The sequence below is a fragment of the Erithacus rubecula genome, assembly GCF_903797595.1.
Source record: "Erithacus rubecula genome assembly, chromosome: 6".
NCBI lineage: Eukaryota > Metazoa > Chordata > Aves > Passeriformes > Muscicapidae > Erithacus > Erithacus rubecula.
This window is the reverse complement of record NC_136688.1, coordinates 6,916,875-6,933,351: the sequence shown is the minus strand read 5'-3', so window position 1 is coordinate 6,933,351 and position 16,477 is coordinate 6,916,875. Positions and strand designations below refer to the sequence as shown.

The 16,477-nt window shown below is 37.1% G+C and overlaps 1 protein-coding gene across 8 annotated transcripts in view; it reads left to right on the top strand.

Moving 5' to 3' along the window:
* The window catches only part of INSC (INSC spindle orientation adaptor protein), a 122,775-nt gene that overhangs the window by 62,163 nt on the left and 44,135 nt on the right, over nt 1-16,477 (top strand). For 4 of the 8 annotated variants that reach the window (XM_079308061.1, XM_079308062.1, XM_079308064.1 and 1 more), the window contains 5 exons: nt 4,548-4,893; nt 5,395-5,447; nt 7,053-7,176; nt 9,090-9,203; nt 14,214-14,339. In XM_079308061.1, the coding sequence (XP_079164187.1) occupies nt 4,548-4,893; nt 5,395-5,447; nt 7,053-7,176; nt 9,090-9,203; nt 14,214-14,339 (763 nt within the window). The other 4 variants (XM_079308065.1, XM_079308063.1, XM_079308066.1 and 1 more) reach the window with 4 other exon arrangements.

Genomic DNA, 16,477 nt, shown 5'->3' with positions numbered 1-16,477 from the left:
CTCAACCCCCTGAGATGTTAGGGGCAGGGAACAGAGTGAAGCCCCCATATTCCAAGTGGAAGTGATCACCAAAGTCAATGGGATGGATGGGATCTACCAAAGGATAGTAAGGGTCCTGGCAGAAGGGATCACTGGGCTGCTCTCCATCATTTACCAGCACACCTCTCTGCTTTCTATCCAGTGGGGCACCTGTCTTCCAGAAGAGCCAGAAGGTGCATCTAGGGAGCTACAGCCTCAGAGCCAGGGAAGGTTATGGAGCAGGTTATCCTGGGTGCCATCATGGAGCACATCCTGGACAACCAGGGGGGATCAGTCAGGAGTTCAGGAAAGGCAGGTCCTGCTGGACCAATCTGACCTCCTCTGACAAGGTGACCCACTCAGTGGATGAAGGAAAGGCTGTAGCTGTTGTCTGCCTGTCTGGACTGCAGGAAAGACCTTGAAACTGTTGCCCAAGGGTGCTCATGGCTTGGATGAATATTGTGTCTGACAGAACCAGGGCAGGGATTGTCCCCTTGTGCTGGGCAGCAATGAGGCCACACCTTGAGTGCTGTGCCCAGTTCTGGGCCTGTCACTGTAAGGAAGATATTGAGGGGCTGCAGTGAGTCCAGAGATGGGCAAGGAGCTGGGGAATGGTCTGGAGCACAAGTCCTGTGAGGAGCAGCTGAAGGAGCTGGGGGTGTTTAGCCTAGAGAAAAAGAGGCTGAGGAGGAACACATCTCTTTTTATTACTGCCTGAAAGAAGGATGGAGCTAGGTGGGGGCTGATCTCTTCTCCCAAATAACCAGTGATAGGACAAGAAAAAATGGCCCCAAAGAAACCCAGGGGAGATTTAGATTGAAAATTAGGGAAAATTTCTTCACTGGAAGTGGTGACAAGCACTGGAATGGAAGTGCTGGAGTCACCATCCCTGAAGGAATTTAAAAGCTGTGTAAAAGTGACACTTAAGGACAGGGTTAAGTGATGGACCTGGCACTGCTGGGTTAAGGGTTGGAACTGATGGTAGAAGTCTTTTCCAACCTAAATCATTCTATGATTCTATAAACATCAGGGTCTGAGCCAGTTAACCAGATACTTTTGCTGAATTAGAGAACAACTGTGGGAAATCACAGAAGTAAGGTCTCTTATGCTTGAGCAAATTTTGCTTGATGTATTTAATGACCTGAAAATCGTTATGAAAGCAGGACGATAAAAGACTGCAAAATGCTAGAAGAAATTGTGTTGATGAACACAAAGTAGTACATCTGAGGAGGTAAAGGGAAGTGAAGCACGATTTTTTTCTTCACATGTATAATGAACTCTATCTATTATCACTCATGAAAAAGATTCTGAAAACAAAATAGGTGTATTTTCAGAAAGGTAAAAATGAAACAACTCTCTGGAAAATACTTTAGTAAAAGAAAGATAAATTTAATAATGTTTTGGAAAATAGGTACTGTGCAGAAAAAGTGTTTCAAATGTATAAATTTACCTGATATTTTTTTTGTGTATTGTGTCCTGTTTCCCCCATTACCTCTTGGGACAATGGGAAACTGGCAAAAGTTTTTTGAGAAAGTGAATGATCAGAGAGTTGGTATACTGTCTATAAGGGGACAGACTAGATAGACTGAGTTTCTATACAATGGAAATAAAATAACCTTGAGAAGATGGGGTAGAGCAAACAAAATAATAAATTGCATGAAGAGGGTGAATACAGGACCATAATTTCATTTACAGGATCTCTTAGAATATAGCAACTAAAGTGTTTGTGTCTCTAGGCAGCAAGTTTAAAATAAACAATAAGAAACACTTTTTCATACAAAAAAAAAATAAACAATGTGAGACACTGCCACTAGATGCTGCAAAGGCCAAAAGTTTAACTGAGTTCAAAAAGGGATTAATGGCTACTTTTGTTTCATGAATTGTAAAAACATCCTACTCAGACACAACTTCTGGCTGAGGAAGTTCCTAAACCACTAATTGCCAGAAGATGGGAAGGAGGGGTTGCTCAGCTCTTGCCACACTTCTTATAATCTTTCCTTATGTATCTCCTAATGGGCATATTGGGACCAGGATAATGGGCTAAACAGAGTTTGTTTGTTTTTTTTTTTGTCTGAACCATTACAGTTGTTTTTATTTTGTAGGCGTAGATTTTTTTTCAATAATGGGGAGACAAAATGGAAATTTCCAACTTGTTTTTTGAGTTCAGTAAGTGCCATCTGGAATATGATTCTTAATAGCTAATTAGGGATGATCACACTTTTTTGCTTTCCTCATTTTAATATGTAAAAAATGAGTCTACAAATTCATCTGTGGAATGTTTGAAAGATTTTCTCTAAACACAGTGAGATTTGGATGAAGGTGAATCATTTATGTATTTCATTTGAGTGATAATGATGTGTGTCTAATTTAAAGGACAATGTGTCAGAAAAGCTGACAGTAAGCAGGGGGAGTTTTCTGTGCTCCTCTAGAAGGAGATGAATGGTATTATTTTTGCTCTTGTTGTCACTTAAGGAATATTAAGTTTCAGTGAAAGAATATCCTACATTCTACAGTTGTACTTCTGGCAATTAGTAGGAGCAGAAGCAAACAAGGAGAGCTTCTTTGGCATCTATTTTTTTTCTTGTAAAATTCTTATTACCTTTTTGCCTTCTTAGAGTGAAGAATGTATTTTGGGACTAAAGGAAATACAAATTAAATTTTTTGCTATTGGGGGTTTTTTTTTGTTGTTACTTTTTTCCCCACGAACTTGCTATTCTAGTTTTTTGTCCATGTGAATTTATAATGTAGAAGTTTATTTCTACTTACTAAAAAGAGATTTAATTAATTATCACAATGCACTTTGGAAATGAAAGATGCATTACTCTGTGTCAAATAAGTTTATCCTGTTCTGCATGCAAACTATTCACATCCCTATAAATCATGGTCTCAAACTTCTAAAGTTGTTGTTTTTGTTTATTAGGAAACCTTGCTTCAGATCCAAAAAGGCAATAAGGAGACTACACATAGCAAGTAGAAAGTGGGCCTCAATCGATCATGAGATGCAATTACACAATATTCAGAGCTGAGTGAAATAAAGACTTTAAATAGCAGTAGCCTGTAAAGTCCAAAATTAAAAGTAGTTTCATCATATATTGTGAAAAGGGAGATTGGATCAATGAAACCGATCTCTTGTATCTTGTTTGCTGTCAATTTTCATGAAATGACACTTGAGGTGAACCTCCTTTTTCTGTGTATGTAAATACATTTTGTTTATATCTGGAATGTTACTGGAGTGATCTGGCAGAACTCTTGAGTTCAGCTGGTGCTCACTGTGCAAATGGAAGCACAAGAATTGAAAAAGGTTTCCACCTGGTCCTCCTTAGCTTAGCTAATGTAATTGCAGATTTTGTTCTAACAGGCTTTATATAACAGCATAGAACATTACTGAGTTGCAATAAATCAGTATCTGAATTAAAAGAATAGGGACTAAAATACAAACTTTATTTTTGTCTTTTCTGGTATAGCATCATGAAATCTGTATGTATATCCATAAGGTAGACAACAATCTACTGTACTGTTGTATTAAATATAGGATACCAATTGAAGTTTGAAAAAATAGTTAAATCCATTTTCTCTGGTTTTCACTCAATCTAATCTCTTCTTCACCTTTGATTTTCAATTATTTGGAAAATTTTAGTATGGCTGGGATGAGGATTAAAATATTTTTATTAGGATTTGAGTGCCTTATAAGAAAAATTTAGGCATCTTAATCTCAAGACTCTATGAAATTTCTGATCCCCCAAAAAATGAGCTCAGAATCAATGAAACTTCTGCCTAAGGTACCATATTTTACTGGCTGGAGGGTGTGAGGGCACAAAATGCAGGATCACTGCCTGTGTGTCAGGGTACACTTGTCAAGGAGCTTTTCTGCCTTGCTGGTTCACATCATATTTGTGGTAGTATGAAAAATGAGCTCTGGAAGTCAGTGTAAAAATTGTACAGAGAACAGTGGGAAATAAGGGGGAGGTAAAGGTCTGGTCAGGAAGTAGAACCCAGCTCTAGTTTTAGAAATTATGTAACAAATAGATATTTCTTGCTACAGTATTGCTCACTGTCTTGTTTTGGCTGCATAAATTTGGAAGAGCTTTGGGGAGATGCTGCAAGGTAAAATTTTATTTTAAGCACTTGATTGGCCGAATATCTAGATAAACCTGATAGTCCCATAAACAAAAAGCAAACACACCCATAACTTTGTTCCTTCTCCCATATTAAACTCTGAATGTGCAAGAAATATTTTCCCCAAAAAACATAATCAAAACTTTTGCTTATTGCTAATATCCTCTGATTTTTCGGATATAGTTTTATAGCAGGGTATGTGGTATAAAAGTGTTTAGAAATCCAGAACTTGCTTTTGGAATAATGAGCTAAGTGTGCCACAGTGCTAGTACAAGTAAATTGTTTGTTCAATTATCTGCTTTTTGTCAATCAATTACAACCTAGTAGTGGGTGCAGCTGCATGGTGCTGCTGGTGGTTATTCTAAGGTTGTTTTGCTTTACCTCACTTTTCCCTCTCCTTCTGTGCCTTCCAGCATGCACCTAATCCAGGTGGACTCTGTTCAGAGATGGATGGAAGACCTGAAGCTGATGACAGACTGTGAATGTATGTGCATTCTCCAGTCCAAGCCCATCAGCATTGAGAAGGATGAACAAAATGAACTCATCCTCTCCTCACAGTACAGCACTTGTGATAACTTGCAGCTTCTGCTAAAGAGAGCTTGGATCATAAGCACAGAGCTGACCAGGATTGCTCAGAAGCTGGAGAAGAACAGGTGGCAGAGGGTGCACAGCATGACAGTGAGAGTCAACTGCCATGTGCATTCCATGATAAATGAGTACAACACCTTCACCAGGAGCTCTTCACAAGAAATGCACCAGGTGAGAAGATGCCTTAGCTGATGTCATGTTTCTCTCACTTTTTGAATGTTATTTTATTGCAATTTTTTTTATTGCAATCAAAACTTGCATTAAATAGTCTGTAAGAAATTCTGACATACTGATACTGGTCCTTTAAGACTTTCCAATCCCTTTTCAGCAATGGAAATCTTCTTGATTACTTTGGATCCTATTTTATCATAGGATATCCTGAATGTTAATCATGTTGACAAACTGCATGGGAAAAATGTTTTGCTTTTGAGGACTACAGTATTTTGACATCCCATCTGTGAGTTCCTTTGCATTTAAAATGTAGAAAATGCTACTTTTTTGTTAACTTCAATTTTCTCTCTACCTGTTTTATTCAGAAAAATAGATGAAGGGTGCTCATATGAAATGTTATGTTTTGAGAGGATTTTCAATTAACAAGGATTATTTATCTTGGTAATGCAATTGTGTGTATGGATATAACTTTAAAACCACCTTCTCTTGCTCTCTCTGCAGCTTGAAAAACTTTTAATAGACAAGTGTTCAGAATTTACAGCATTCACTGAAAGGTAACTTAAATTATGTAGTTGAAATATGAATTTTGCTGTTTTATTATGCTGTAGAACTTCTAATGAGAAACACAAATCCATAGGCATCCTAATTGTTTGAACTAGGCCACTTAACACCCTGCAAGGCTTTCTAAATGTTAATCTCTAGTGGATGAAGTGAGCTGCTTTTACCTAAACTGCATCCTAATGAAAGATGGGATCTGTTGCACTATGAGTCTGACATAGGGGCAAAGCTGCTTGCAAGTGGATTTTTCAGGACTTTAAGACATCAAGGGGGAAAGTTTGGCTGTGGCAGATACCAGTGACAAAGTTCCCTTCTAGTTCTGTGCAGTCAGGATTTCAGCTGGTGTGCAAACTTGGGCTTTGAGACTCATACTGTGTTCCTGTATGAACATCTCCATGCATTGCAAATCAAACTAAAGTAAATAAATTGTAGTTATAGGTTTACTCATCTCCCTGCACGCTGGAATGCTGAGAACTGGAAAATAAAAATCTCTACAATTCATCTTATGCTATTTCCACTTTCTAACATAAATTGCCTGTTTCCTCCAGCACAGTTCAATTACCCTTTTTTGGTTTACTTTAAACATTGTGCAAGTCATTCTGTTTCAGGGATATAATCAGGGAAAAAACACCATCTAATTATCAGGAAATATCATTTTTTTGGAGCACTATTGCTTTTTGCCAAACCCACACAGCTCACATTTGTCTTTTAAGTTCTACTATGAGGCACACAGATTTAATAATGAGCTCTCATCTCAAAGTGTCTGCCCCAAATCAGCCCCCTCCCTTCTTGTCTTTTTTCACCAAAAATTGATATAGGTGGCTGACAGGCAGGTAAAGCTGAAAAGCTGACCTGTGTGCAGATAGAGAGGCTGATCACCCAAACTATATCTTCCATTACAGTGGCCTGCCTGGGTAGAAGATGTTTAGCTAATACAAATAAATTAATTTCTGTGAGGAAGTATTAATTATTTTACTTGAATTGTATAAAGGTTTCCATCTTTATCTCATTTTTTCAATTACTGCCAAACATCACTTGCTACAGGATAACTGTACTAACTCTGTAAAGGTGCTTTATATATCTTTCTGTTTAGAGAGCCAAATTTTATTTCTGATTATGTTGTTTAACTCATCTGGACACACATTTCTTTCTTCATCCTTATCCTGCTGTCATTAAACTATGACAAAGAAGGTAAAGAAATTAAAAATTACTGAAAGCCTTTTACTGATCATGAAAGATGGGTGGATATGCACAGCTGCAGTTGAAATGCAGGCATCCAAGAGTGAAACTATCAGCATAAGAGGAAAAGAGCAGTGTTGCACTGTATAAACACACAGCATCTGCAGCAGAATTTGGCCTGCAGTCTGTGAAGTAAATTGTGATCCCAAAATTATTCAGTAGTGTCCACAGTTATCCTTTAATGGTGCATTAGCTCTGTGTAGAAAAGCTTTGATTAAAGTCTGGAATGATGTTAATGACACAAAGTCCTTGTGAACAGCTGAATTCCAGTTAGATCCTGTGATTAACACAGCCCTCACCTCTGACAATCAGGTCTGTTGCATCTTTTTCTCCTCATCCCTTTCCCACCTCTTTCTTTTCAGGTGCTTACAGACTGAAGATGAAGAGATACTGAAGTCTATGAAATCTTGTGTTAATGAAACACTCACCACCATTGCCCAATATTTTGGCCAGTTGATAGAGCTGGTTTTAACACAAGAGGCACAGGTTAGTTTATAGTAAAAAAAAGACCCAAACCAAAATGTTTTTCCTAAATTATTAAATCTTGAGGGCAGCCATCCATTAAGGATCCAAGGCTGGGTTGGATGGGGCTTATGAGCAACCTGATCTAGTGGAAGGTGTCCCTGCTCATGGCAGGGAGATGGCAATTATATGATTTTTGAGGCCACTTCCAACCCAAGCCATTCTATAATTCTGTGATTAAGAGAAGGATTAGAATTACAGCTCTCAATTTTCAACAAATGTATGATCAGTAACTCAAATATGTTGCAATGAGGTTTAGGTACTCATATTCTCAAATTCTCTAAAAACCTCAAATCCCAAACAATCTCAAATGTAATTCTGCTCAGATAATTTGTCCATGTTTTAGAGGTGACGTTATGCTGAAATTTTTGTTGTCACAGCAGAAAAAGAGGAAGGGAGAGGCTTAGTGAACACAAATAGTTAAAAAGTATTTATTACAGTGCCAAAAACCCAACAAAACAGCATACTATTGGTTAAGCTCTAGCATACCCTGATGTGTTAAGATGGCAAAAAAAAAAAGCTGTGGTAGTTTCAGAAACATCCCTTCTAGTTTAAAAGGGTTATTACTTGGAGGTGAGAATATCCCAAATATATTTGCAGAATTACAGTCAAACAAGCTGCTTCATAATGCTCTTAGGTTGGGATTATTTATGAGAACTCCATGAAATGTGTGAATTGAAGTGTGTAAAAACAGCATATTTCAGATTCAGTGAAACAATTCAGCATTGTTAAGTATTTTTTTCAGTCTGAAAAGCAGTTCTTCTCTGCTGATATTTCTGCTTTTGGGCATCTTGTCACCAACTGGCTGCAAATGACACCTGAAATCCTACTCCATTTTTCTTTTAAGGGAGTGGAATTATTGAGTCCACATCATCTTGTGCGTATTTGTGTGGATGAAGGACTTGGATCTTGGATTAGAACTCGTTAATAAAAGCAGTTTTATGAACAGTTCTGTGAGCCATTCAGCCAGGCTAGTGCCCATTTCTGACATGAAAACACATTGTCTGGGGGTAGTTTGCTGCTCTGAAGCAGACTTAGGTATCTGTGTGAGACAGCTTAAATTGTGTAAAGAGCTTTGTTTTCTAATCAGTGTATCAAGATTTAATTCAGGATAGGCTCATATCAAATTTTGAACTCTTAAGCTATACCATTTAAGGAAGCATTTTTCTAATTCATTATTATAGAGCATTTTTCTAATGCTAAAGGTGGAAGAACAGAGCCTCTTGAAGGCAAGGTAATTGAATTTTGTATATATAAACTTGGGATACTTCCTTGCATTTCTTTCATAGTTGGATTAAATACAAAAATGCTTACCTTCCCCCTCCTAAAATAGAATTAATTTTCCTATTGGTTCTATGTCTTTTTTTTTTAGAAAAATAAAATGAAATAGACTTCATGTTCTTTTCATAGTTGTGCTTCTCTAAAGCTTCAATGACACAAATGAAAAAGCAAGATAAATATTTACAAAGATGAAGAAATATTTAATCTATTTCATTCGTTGGAGAAATAAAGTATATTTCTATATAAGAATGTCTGTTTGTCAGTGACATTTTGACTGAGAGTTGAACCCAGAGCCTTAGAAGGTGGTGTAAGAAAGGGTGTAGCAATAAGTCTTATAAAAAAGGTGGAAATCTTGTATCACCATGTGATTCAGCTTCTACCCTAACTAAATCGGTTGCCTTCTGAAAATTCTGGTTCAATCCCAGCCAAAACACAAAACCAATTTACTAAACAGCTGGAGAGTTCCATACCGAACATACTCACACTGGTTTCCCTGTTAATATTTACTTCTGAATATCGCTATCCTTGGTTAAATTCACTGCAATGCAGAGATAATTGTGAGTCTGGCTCCAGGTTTTGTGTCCTGTATCCCCCAGCACCTGCTGCGGCAGATCGAGCTCTCGGGCAGTGTGTTCGTCACCGAGTCGGCCATCAGCGGATTGTTCAGCCTTGCCCAAGAAGGCGCTCACCTCTGCCGCATCATAGCCAAGGTAAGGCGTGCCTGGAGGAACCCAAAGACAGCTGCACTGCAAGAAACCCATTTCAATCAGGAGCAACACAATTTACTCACAGAAACTGCTTTTTCCTCTTGTGCGGCTTTTGCAAGTCTTACTCTACAGAGCTTACACCACAACGATCACATTAGAAGGTTTTTTTTTCACCCCGCACAATCTTTATTTTGATAAAGCCCAATACTTGTGCAAGCAGCTTCAGTAGGATGGTCTGCTCCAACAGGCTTCTCAGTATTGCAGTTGTCTTTGTGCCATCTGAGTTTTTTTGGGAACTTTTTAGCATCTTTCCTAATAGCACTTTTTAAACACCAGCCATGTAAATGGAGAGAAACTTTACAATAGGTCATGACTGTGGCAGAGAAACAGTGAGATCTCTTCAGCTGTGTGTACAGGGGAGGTTGGAGATGTTATTAAAGAGGCAAATTTAGAAATACTTTGCATTCATTATTGTCCTTTTACAAAAGACCCATCACTGCAGTTACTTCTGTCAGTGTGTGTTCCCATTTGCTGAGTAGTTGGTGCTGACTTTTGGTATAAATGAGTCATTCTGTCAAGATCTGTGATACTGGAAATCCCTGCAGAGTTTGCACCTTTGAGGACATTTTGATCTTGAAAAAGTGAAAAAGGTGGGACATGAGGTCTTGTTGAGGATAGGATAATCACAACCACAGGGCATGCAGAAAGATGAAAACCTCCCTCCCCCAGCTACTGCTTGTGGAGTGCTGTGCCAGTTCCTTGTCCTACTCAGAGGCAGGGTTAGACAGCAGCATTTAATTACTTTTGATGGTCCTTTAGATGGATATTTACACCATAAAAGGTACTCCTCTGTTCTGAAGGCTGAGAATGAGCCAGACTCAGAAACCTGTAGCGGATTCTGTCAACAGCCTGAGAGGTTTGGTTTTTTTCTAAATTGGTATTTGAGCTCCACTCAGTGGTACCCAAAAACAATGTTAAAAGTTGAGTATTGAGGAAGTGCAAAATTAACAAATGAAGGAAAATTGGTATTCGGCTTTTATGATTTCATGACTTCCATAACTGTTTAATTTAGCAGAAGTGAAGTCTGACCTTTCATAAATCACTAAGCTAATATATTGCTAAAACCTGGGTGTGTCACAGGTTTACAATTGAGGGAATGCACCCCCTTATGCAAAGAACCCTAAGTGGTGCTTGGCTGCCAAATTGCAGCAGTGATTGCACCACCTGTCCTGTACCTCTGCCTGCCCTGTGCACTGAAAGATGCATTTGCCCAGGCTGAGCATTATCCTTCACCCTCTCAGTTACCTGCATCAGTGACCAAGGGAGCAGAGGAACTGTAACAAACCAGAATTTCAAATGGGTAAAGAGTACTGTTCAGACAAAGAAACTTAACAGCACTAAGGTTTGCATGCTTTGGAGTTTAACTTGCACCTTTCCAAAAGCTCCCAATATGAACAAAGTGTGTTTATATTTCCTGTTTGCAGACTTTGTGACATTTCTAGTTTTTGACCAGGTAACACAAGAAATGCTGCTTGTGCTGTAATTAAAGTTTCATTTGTGACAGGTTTCACAATCTCTGAAGCAGAAAGGAAGAGATGGGCACTGGCTTTATTTACCTATGACAGTAAAAATTCAGGGTGACTTCAAAACAGAAAATAAACAAGAACAAAACCTGAAAATGTTCTCAGTCACTATGAGGGTGAAAAAGGACTGAAGTCATGCAAAGATTTCAAAATCTTTTATAGACTCCATAGTTCCCTCAACAGCTGTCATAGTATCTTCAATAAAAACTAGCCAGAGAGATTATTTGTTTGCTGGGGTAGAGAAATTCAACAAATTTGTCCATGTAACATCGAAGTCTCACTCTCCATGGCAAAGTGTGATCTTGTGGAACACTGCTGATGGGTTCTTTCCTGTCCCAAGCTGTAAGTTACAACCCTACAGCACACCAATCTTGGATGTGCAAAAAACCACCCAAAACAACAAAACACCAAGATAGTGTTGTAAAGATGCAATATTACAGGAGCTGGTCTCTCACTTAACATTTTGGTAAGGATTTCAGTCTTCTTTCTCCTTCTCCCCCATCCCCTGCTAGTATTTTACAAAAATTTACAAAATCAAATGCTCCCCTCTATGCTGAAGCATCACCCATAATTTTATCCCACCTATAGGCATTCTTTGACATTTTCCTTTTTAGCATGTAACTTTGTAATCTGCTGTAAAAAAATCATGTTGCTGACTCACCTGGCAGCCAGTAATAGTTATCACTAGTTGTCAGAGACATAAAACTTAAGGTCTCTAACAAAAATGAATAGTAGTATTGACAAGATAAGAAAATTAGCATTACTTAGTGCAGAAGGGCTATGAATAGATTTGGATGCATAACAACCAGAAGAATTGGTAAAAATCTGTTTATGAGTTAAAATAAATCGGTCATAGATTGATAAAGAAAATAGTAATTTTTTTTTAAAAATCTATTTTACTGAAGATAGAGTTTAATTTCAACTATCAAACAGAGTGCTGTGATAATAGGCTTGTAAAAGAGAAAGAAACAAAAGTGAAGATATTCACACTTGCATAACACTCCCTTTGGAGAATACCTGACTATTGCAATTGTCTTCCTTATATGCCAGCTCCTTTCCTAGCAAGTATTTGTGATGAAACTCTCTTTGGAGATGATCTGTCAAGATAATTATAAATGTTGTCAAAGTGTTGATGAGAATTTACTGCACTTAGGTCATTTCAGGCTGAAACTGCAAAATATCCCATCTTAGAATGAGATGTCTTTTTGATTCCCTTCTTTATTCACTCTATCCACATAGTTTTGGTGATTTTATTTCAGGTGATTTTGTTACCTAAACCTGGCCATTGTAAACAGCATCCCACAAAATTAAATTCCTGTTAATCCAATATAGGAGAGAAGCTGATCATCAAGTAGTAAAGCAAGTGTCCCTCTCTTCCTCTGAATGTTTACTCACTCAACCAATTTATGTATGTCTCTGTTAGATGGAAGGGTTTGGCATCATTGCAAAAGATATAGCGGATGAATCTTGAAAAAGTGAATAAATTCTGAGAAATGCTTCAATCCCAGTGAAGGGATTGCTTTTGACAAGCCATGGAATCAGGCTCAGTGTTTCCCACCTGTCCAATATTTCACTTAGAGATCTCTCACTTCATTACTCATGGTCAATATTTTACAGCTTAGTAATGGCACAAGGGGCACAAAATAAAGAGTACAGATCTCCTCTTGACAAATGCCGTGATAAATCATTTCCTGTCCATCAAAGCCAAGATCAGGCACCCATTTGGCATAGAAGAGGCTTAAAGCAAATGTGCCAACATCACTTGAGCATTACTAGATTTGTCCACAAAATTCTACTTATTATGGCTAAAGCAGAGGATCAGATCATGCCTGATTCAATTGAACTGCAGGAAAATTCAAATTGATAATGAAATTTAAGCAAAAAAGCCCAACAAAACTGTTACCTTTGCCTTGGGAATGAAAGTGCAACAGCTTTTTCCCTGTATTTTTGATAGATAATTTAATTAATGTTCAGATGAAATATCAGTATCTTTTTGTGGAAGGAAAAATATGATAAAACTTTGTTAATGTACTCTTTTTAAATTTAAAGGCTCAGAAACATTAGGCTGCATTAGGCTACATATAGCAGTACTAGATATAAAATAACATGAACACTTCTTACAATTCCAGAAATAAATTTTACTCTTAACAATCTTCAATGGGCCTATTTTCACTGATGCCACAGAAATTCCACATACTTGTGCAAAAACATGATATAAAACTTCTGTCTGGAAAATATGTTGAAGGGTTAATTTTGTCTAATTCTATATGACTTGGTATAATTTTTTTGTTAGACTGAACAGAGGGTTTTGCTTCCTCTATTATCCTCTACTCTATTCAAGCAGAACTAGTACAAAAATACAGAATTCTGAAAATGAGCAAAGTTTGAATTGTAGCCCAGAGGTTTTAAGTCAGTATAACCTGTTGAGCTTTCAAATAATGGTTGAGAAAAAAATAGATTATTTCTGTGAATCTAAAAATATTTTTAAACAGAGTCTACTGAAACAGGCTTTAAAAAAGGGTGTACTCTTCACTTGGTCCATAATTTCAACTGGTTTTAATTTACTGCTGTAATGGGAACATTTTAGTCTGAGATCTTCTATCTGTCATCAATAATTTAAATGCTTTTGTCTTCATCATATTTCTGTTCTACATCATAAAAGACACATGTAGTCTACCTGATAGCACTACATTTTGAAATGAAAAATAATTTTAAAAACTCCACCACTCAAAATGCAACATTGTTGGTGTTTATTTATTTATTTACTTTTAAAATATTAAATATACTAAAACATGTTTACAAGATGTGTTGGAAATTAATTAAGGATAGCTATTCTAATATGTATTCAAGTCTTTGTCGCTAAAGTATTTAAAGAAAAACTTTTTGTACTGCAAATTTTATTTATTAGAGGATGAAGACTTGGATTGTATCTGTTTAAAATTGGACACCTATTTCCACCTTATTTTCAATACCTCTTCAAACATATGACCTTCCCAATCATAATTTTAGCATTAAATGAATTGTGTGTGGAGCTCAGAAATGTAGAGGAATGGGAAATATATGGTAACAAAAATCTCTTTTATACTAATAATATGGCTGAAGGATCAGTTAAATGTCACTCTAATTGCCACCTATTGATGGTTCTTTGTAATTTTTGCAGGAATGTCAGGCTTAATTTAAATGGAGCTTGTAACTGGTAGAAGTCGATCACTTAAGCACACCTCCTACTGAGGTTGTATTACTTTTTCATCACTTAGTGTACAAGCATTAATCCACTTGAGCTCTCTGTGTGAGTTTAACATCTTCTCTGTTGGTGTTGTTATGATAGCTATTTTGAATAAACTACTAAAGGCATCTGCTCCCCATTCTAATCTTAAGTGCTGGGGAAACTGCTGGTATTACTTTTCTGATTGCTGTTTTTGCCCTACAGGAAGGAGGTGTGGTGGCTCTCTTTAAGATCTGTCGCCAGGATTGTTTCAGGTGCATTTATCCCCAGACCCTGAGAACACTGGCATCAATTTGCTGTGTAGAGGAAGGGATGCACCAGCTGGAAAAGGTAGGCACTTCAGGATTCCTTACTGACTGTGTCATAAAGTGGAAAAGCCTTGTCTTTAATCTCTTCCAGAAACTGATAATTTGATAGTGTTTGATACTGTGTTCCATCCTGTGCTTACCTTTCTGTGCTGAACCCTCTTCATTCTTCAAAAAATTAGTCCCAGCAATAGCATTATCCTATTATCCTTGCACAAATAAGCTTTATAAGTGGGGATAATTTTGTAAAACAGGTCAACATGTAGGTGACTACATCAAAAAAGTAGAACAAACAAGAGAAATTATATTTTCTGGACTCTCTGAAGTGTTTAGAATCTGTGCTATTTCAAATTGCCCTTAAACCTCTTTAAATCCTTTCCTGATGGTCTGATAAGGCTTCTGCTTGTGGCAATGCTGTAGCTTTTGAGAGTTGTAGTTGCACAGAAAGAAGTGGGACAGATACAGTCATTAGTCAATCAAAAAATGTGCCTGTTAATCATCATCATCAGCTTTCATAAAAGCCACTTTTAAGTGTGATGGCGAACATCAAAACATTATCCAGATAAAATTATATCAACTTCTTAGCTCCTTTCCTTTCTCACATTCACTACATACTGCTATGTTTTGGAAAATGAACACTTCTGGTCACTAAATCATGATCTCATCCTTTGTATTTCATAAAACAGTCATCTTCCTCAGCTGAATAATGGCCTCTTCAAGGTAATGATAAATGATTTCACTGCCTCTTTACATTGACGTGTCTTGTAATTTACTTCCCCGAATTCAAGCAAACTGTGACAGAACACCTGCAGCAAAATGCAAGTCTCTGAGTTTACAGTAAATGAAGATGACTTAAATTTTTTTTTTACATGATGCTGGTTTAGACTGACACCAGAATCAGTCTAAAAGGATCTTTCATTATGTCCACTATAATGGTGGAGTTAATAGAGTTAGAAATGAAAAAGATTGATTCAAGTCACCCTGTCCAATTCCTGGCAGCATCAACATGTGTTTAACGTGGCCCATATCAAAGCTGATGGAACAGGAGTCCCAGGAAAAGGGAGCACTCTCAAGCTCACATTTCTTTGATCTGCTTTAATGTTGGCCACAAGTAAAATTGTTCAGGGTAAACTTGATCACAATCAAAACTGGAGCAGGGTTTAAATGATTTTAAACTGAAATCCCTACCTTCAAGGGCTTTCAATTCTTAAGTCATCATCTTGAAATATGAACAGTTTTTTTTCTTTCAAAATTTGAAGTACTCTTCCAAAGAACACAAATGAGATTTGAAAGTATTAGCAATCCTATTAATTACAAAAGTTACCATGGGACTTCTTATCTGGCAGAAAGGGTGGCTTCTTTCAGCCAAAGAAGTATTTGGGTGCTGGTAAGTAATTTAATTTCTCTAATATGAATATCATTATGCCACCTAGTGCATTAAAATATCAGTGCAATTTGAACTGGGTTTTTAATGATAGTAACTTCATTTAAAAACTGCAAACTTGGCTACCAAGCAATTCAAGATTTTAAAATCAAATAAAAAACCCTATAGAAGCCCTTCCCCTATATTTTCCAATTAGATTGCACAGCCATTGCAGTGCTTAAAAGACTACTTAAAAGAAAGCACCAAGAGCTATAATATCTTATGAAACACTTATCTGAGAGGTGAACTAAAAGGGGATGTACCCTTTCTGCAGTAATTGCAGTGCTTAATTACTACAGACATCAGGAATATTGTTTATCAATGCTCTTGGATCTTGCCAATTCAGTGCTCATTTCTAACAATGTAGAAAATTGCCTATTTTAATAAAAAACATTTTCAAATTTTTAAAAACCCAGTTCTTGCTCTTCCCAGTCACATATATGACTATATCACACTGAGAAAAGCTATTATCACCTTTTTCATCAGCTTGATAAACAAGCTGACCCTTGCTATAATTGCAGTGATAAGGTAGCTATTGCAATGTTTAGCTTTTCCTCTTTTACGTGAATTTAGCTGGGTCTGTGTACAATGATGTAAAATCAGTCAGTTAAAATCTGAGTTTGAAACAATTATTTCACTTGCAAGTACTTTACTGAATTTTGGTAAGGTGCTCTTACTTTGCTGTACATTGAAGTACAGAGCTCCAGGAACTGAAGAGTGACCAATTTGGCAATTAAAGT